Source organism: Condylura cristata, unplaced genomic scaffold (genome assembly GCF_000260355.1).
Source record: "Condylura cristata isolate star-nosed mole 26May11 unplaced genomic scaffold, ConCri1.0 scaffold00015, whole genome shotgun sequence".
In the NCBI taxonomy this organism is placed as follows: domain Eukaryota; kingdom Metazoa; phylum Chordata; class Mammalia; order Eulipotyphla; family Talpidae; genus Condylura; species Condylura cristata.
Window position 1 is genome coordinate 7,215,131 of NW_004567116.1, and position 5,627 is coordinate 7,220,757.

Here is a 5,627-nt window from a genome sequence, read left to right on the forward strand (position 1 = left end):
AGGTCACCAATTAACTTGGGTGTGACAGTGGAGGTATAGCAGATGTCCATGGTCGACAAGTGGATGAGGAAATAGTACATTGGTTGGTCAAAAAGAGGACTGCAGCGAACAGAGACTAGGATCAGAAAGTTTCCTGCTAATAGGGCAACATAGCAGAATAAGAAGAACACAAAACAAAATATTTGTATGTTCTTATTGTAAGAAAGTCCTAGAAGAATGAATTCTGAGATGTTTCTCCGGCTTTCCATTTTGATTTTTGTTTGTTGTACACATATCTGAAATAAATAAAATGGAAATTGGTAAAACAAAATGACAATATGAATGCAATAATATAAACATAAAATGTAGAATGACATGGATGTTATCTTAATAATAGTTAAGCTTGATTCATTGCCAAGATGCTTTTTTACATTATATTTTTCTCATATGTCTACTTCTGAAAAATTTTATAATGATATTGTGAGAAGTAATGTATACTTTACTAAAAAATGTTCTTTAAATATTTAAGTATATACATTTGGTAGCAAATGTATATTATTGTACATTCCATAATTTACAATTTTTAGACCATTTCCTGAAAAACGTTTTAAACCCTGATTGAACTTTTGAAACTTTTATAAATGTAGAGCACAGTACTATATGCTTTGTGATCAAATACTGTATCAAGGAGTCATATTAAGTCAATGTAATAACTGCTGTTACACTGTTATATTAGAAGGAATGATTGAAAAATCTCAAAACAAAGACATATTTCAAGAAATATTTAAGAAATGATCATCCATATTTAATTATTACATATTTCATATCCTAAATATATTTTGTATAAAATATTCCCTTGTCAAAGTTAATATATCTTTGGTCAAGAAAATATAAAATTTGTTAAATCCCAGTTTTATGTTAGTGGTGTAAATGTCATAAATTTTGGTAGACAATTCAAGTTTTACTACAATTTAATGAGGAATGCATAAAATAATGGACAATACCCTTTCCTGTGCTCCTTCCTCCTTGAAAGCATTGAAAACAGCTACAGAGATCATCAAGTACATAAGTCAATCAGAGTTAATGTAAAAATAAAGAATATTTATAATGTATAAAGATTAGACAAACTTCAATTTCAGCATTCTGACAGTCAAAACCTATCAGTTAGTAAATAAATTATTTACCTTAAAGAATTTAACACTCATCACAGCCTTATAATTTTTGTACAACAGAACTATCCTTAATAACTTTTCTTGATGGTATTGAATAAAAAGTATATATGCATTACACTATCTGTATAAATAGAAGCTTTTATATTTAAACCAAAGTTTCCCTCACATATTGCAAGTTGTCCTTAGTGCACCATGGAGAACACAGAATTCTATGCACTCAACTTCTTGACGCGGATGGAGCTAATCTATCTTAGGATGGCAGATACAAATACAACTATGTCTTCATTCTTGAAGACATTGAAATATTATGAAGTACAACAATGTCTTCATTCTTACAGATGTTCAAGAGTAAACTGGACTATTTTTGATGGTGATATGTAGAAGTTCTTGTGAAAAGCTGGGACATGAACGCTACAAACCTGACAATATTTTATTTGCTCTATTGTTCTTACTGGAGGTTTGTTTAGAAATAGTGAACAATTAAAACTAAAGAATGTTCACACATTTTTGTACAAGTCAAATTATTATATGCTGGCAGAAAATATGTTAATGTAAAAAGATATAAACTAATAAAATGTGATTAGTAAGTTTAGCACAGGCCTGGGTGACCCTTCCCATATTAAGTTGACATGGCTAATTCACTGACCATCATCTGAGATCAGTCCCAGCTTCCATCAGGATGCACTTCATCCTCAGATACTCAGCCTAACAATTTTCTCCCACCAAAATCTGGATTAAAATGTACTCTAAAAAACAATTCACCCACATCCAAATTAATTATCTTAAATAATTTGGAATTCTCAACATACCCCACAAATTCCATAAACTGTATGAAGCTTCTTCATATGAAGAAGGTAATCTCAAATATTAATTTAAAAAATAATATACTTACAAAGTGAAGTGCGTCTTCATCCCTTAGGAGAGCAGTAGGAATTTTCAACCCATATTAAGTACAACTCTAGTTTCAGTGTAAATTTTAAACAAAAATATTGTCAAATTATTTCAAGACTGCACAAATACTTAAGTACAAGTAATCATCTACTTTTACTCTGTCTGATAAAATGTGGTTCAGAAGAACAGATATAAACTAGAGCATAAATAAAGCAATTAATAGTCTTGTTATTCTTGAGGTATTTATATATTCAATGGCATTCTTGAGTGCATCCTGGGGAAATACTGTTAAACTACTATCTGTGGCAAAATCTCTGCTCCCTCTGGATGACTACCTTCTACAGTTATACTAGCTCATCTCATCGACTATTCCCAGGAGTCCAATAACTCTATTCAGAAGGTGAAGTTCAAGAAATGTGGGCCACTGTGTTCTTCCAACTTCCTGAAGAAGGAGGAGCCCAAGTAGCACATAATTGTAGAAAGTTATCTTTAAGAAGTCTGAGATGAGAAAGCTCAAGAGAATCAAAATGCATTCTTTCAATCCAAGTATGGACTACTATTAAGATACTTTGCGTATAAAATACTTAATTCAATAAATTTTATGACCTGCAATTTAAATCATAGCTAGGGACTAATATGATTAAAATTTATGCTTGGGATGTGGGAGGTAAAGCAAAGATAAAAGAATAAAGAGTGATCTCTCTATAACTATTACATGTAATCCAGACAAATTTCTTTTGCCTTTAGAACACCAGGAAATCAGACTTATAGTATCTAATCCAGTTCAGAGGCTCAAAGGTTAAATAGCTATCTTAAATTTGAGTTTCCATAAATTTCTTCTTTATTATTAATGTGCAACTGTGAGTGTCATTAGGGAATGATCTAGATCAGCATCCAAGTCAAATAAAGCAAGAGTTTTGTTGAATTCTTGCCAACACACTTTCATTTTCTTCAACAAAATTACCTATCTCTTTATACTATGAGTCCATTGAAAAAATTAAGACTTATTTTCTCATATCATGACCAATATAAATTTTCTAAAGAGCAAAATGCTTGTTTTCAACACATTGCCCATCCGACATTATAGTGACAAGTATACTGTGATGGCTTTTCAACATATTCATTTAAATCTGTTGATGATTTTTGTCCTTATATTAGTTAATTCCTGAGATGCAACTGGTTTTTACTATAAAATTTCTACATACTTGTATTTCCCTAATTATGTTTACTACTCTTTAACATCCTTTTTTCTAAGCCCCTAAAGTGATTGCAGCTGTCCAGCTCCATGTACATATTTCAAAGCAATTTCAATATTTTAATTACATCACTTTTCTTTAAAAAAAGATTTTTTATTTATGTATTTATTTATACTGGGTATAGGCTAAAGGTGTGGAGGGGGGGCAGGAGGGACTGGATTTACCAGAGACAGGATGGGGAATGAAACAGGCAGATCGACTAAAATACACTACTGAGGAGAGCAGGGGGGAGACAGGACAGGTCCTTTCCCCCGGGTCACCAACCTGGCTGGAGACTGAACTACTGCTGCTGTGGCTACAGAGAGCTTTATAGTGCTGGCTTTTTCCCAGCTTTATAGTGTTGGCTTTTACACTACTTGGAGGCCTCATTAATTATATCACTTTTCATAAAAATCACACTTGCCAGTCCTTTTTCTATTGTGGTCTTTGGTATTTATTTTAAGAACCTTAGGTCCAATCCAATTATTGATGAACAAACTCTTTTTCAACACACTTCTTTCTTGTTTCTCCGGAGACATTTCTCGGATGCCTCTGCTTCATTATAGTCAAAAAACAAGATGTTTTGTTAAAAAAAAAAACATTTCTTACTTAATAATCTTTATTTTTAAAGTAGTTTGCTGTCCATAGATAAATGGAGTGAATGGAACAGAAATTTTCATATATCCACTGTCACCATACAGGTACAACCTCCAGAGTGGGACATTTGTTAAATTAAAGTATTTCCACACTGATATACCATACCAGAGAACTTCACAGCTTACATTAGAGTTTACTTTAGGTGTTGTACAATTCATGGGTTTTACTATAAACAATAACAGTATCTGAAATGTAGTTATATGCAAATGTTTCATTGTCCTAAAAATACTGTGCTCTTCCAACTCAGCCCTACACTTCACTAAGGTCAACCCTTGATGTTCACTGGTCAGATTACTCTCTCCAGTGCTTTGCATTTTCTAGAAATCATGTAATTTATGTCAGAGGGTAGTTAGCCTGTGCAACTAACAGCTTCTATTTTGTAACATGCAATTTCACTTCCAAAATGTCTTGCCTTGAGTTCTGAGAACATATAATATTTGTTTTCTGTTGTAGATAAATGTGTGTTAGCTCTGAATCATGTCACATCAATTTAATTTTAAATTTTAATGAGAAGCATTAGAAACACATTTTATTAAACAGTTTTTTTAGATTTATAAGAAATGTTATTAAATTTCAGTTAATAGGTTTGAGTTGCAATATGTTTGATTCAGCATCCTGAATTATGAATTCTCACTCTGTTGTCAGTAGTTGATATAAATTATTTAAAATCATGTCAAGAGCACTGATTTGTTTTCAAGTAGAATCTACCCTAATATTTCTTTGGAACACATCTGATTTCTGGTGACACTGGAAAAGAATATGTGATAATATGTTATCAGATATTAAACTTATTATTTTAATTTCAAATTTCAACTTCCCCATTATCACCAAATATAACACTATGTATTATGACACTAAACTAAAAGTTTTGATTGAGTTATCATAATATATAATATTTTAACACACTAATCAACAGTAAATCATTCGCTAATTTCCATGCTAACTGTAGTTTTTACATAAAACTGAACATTTTTATCTCTGTATTCACAATATCAAACTAATTTCTTTCTATTTTCAGTATACAAAGTTTAGTATGTGATCTTTCTTTTTGATATTATAGTCCAATTTCTCTCACTATTCCATTTAAGTTACATAATAAAATAGGAAGTTTCAGAAGTTTTTTATAGTTTTATTATTCAAGTCCACTCTTTTTCTTTCACTAAGTTGTTTATACAATAAATGTCTTCATTATTTATGTGTTTCCTTTGAAAAGTAATGTTTGACACCAAAGTCTTTTCATGGTGTTTTTCATTTCTGCATTTCTTAGTGTATAGATTAAAGGATTGAACATAGGAGCAACAATGGTGTAAAATATTGCAAATATTTTGTCCTCTGGAAATGTAGTAGGAGGTCTAAGGTAGATGAAGATAACAGGCACAAAGAATAAGGCAACCACAGTGATATGAGACCAACAAGTGGAGAGAGCTTTGCGTCTTCCCTCAGCAGATTGATTTCTTAGAGTGAACAGTATAATGCCATAAGAAAGAAATAAGACAACAAAGGTAACTAAGGAAATGATACCTGAAAAGGTAATCACTAAGATACCTGTGATATAAGTATCAGTACAGGCAACTTTCAACAGAGGAAAAATGTCACAAAAGTAATGATCAATTTCATTAGGACCACAGAAGGGCAAAATGATTGCCATGATAAAGAGGGGAAACGAATGGACAGCTCCACCCACCCAAGCACC

General features: G+C 31.7%; 1 protein-coding gene across 1 annotated transcript; it reads right to left on the bottom strand.

Annotated features, from left to right (window-relative positions):
* Positions 1-5,126: 5,126 nt before the first annotated feature.
* On the bottom strand, positions 5,127-5,627 carry LOC101625935 (olfactory receptor 4P4-like; the record flags this gene model as incomplete). Its single annotated transcript, XM_012725180.1, has 1 exon — positions 5,127-5,627. A coding segment is annotated over one exon (501 nt), but the record flags the coding sequence as incomplete, so codon positions are not given.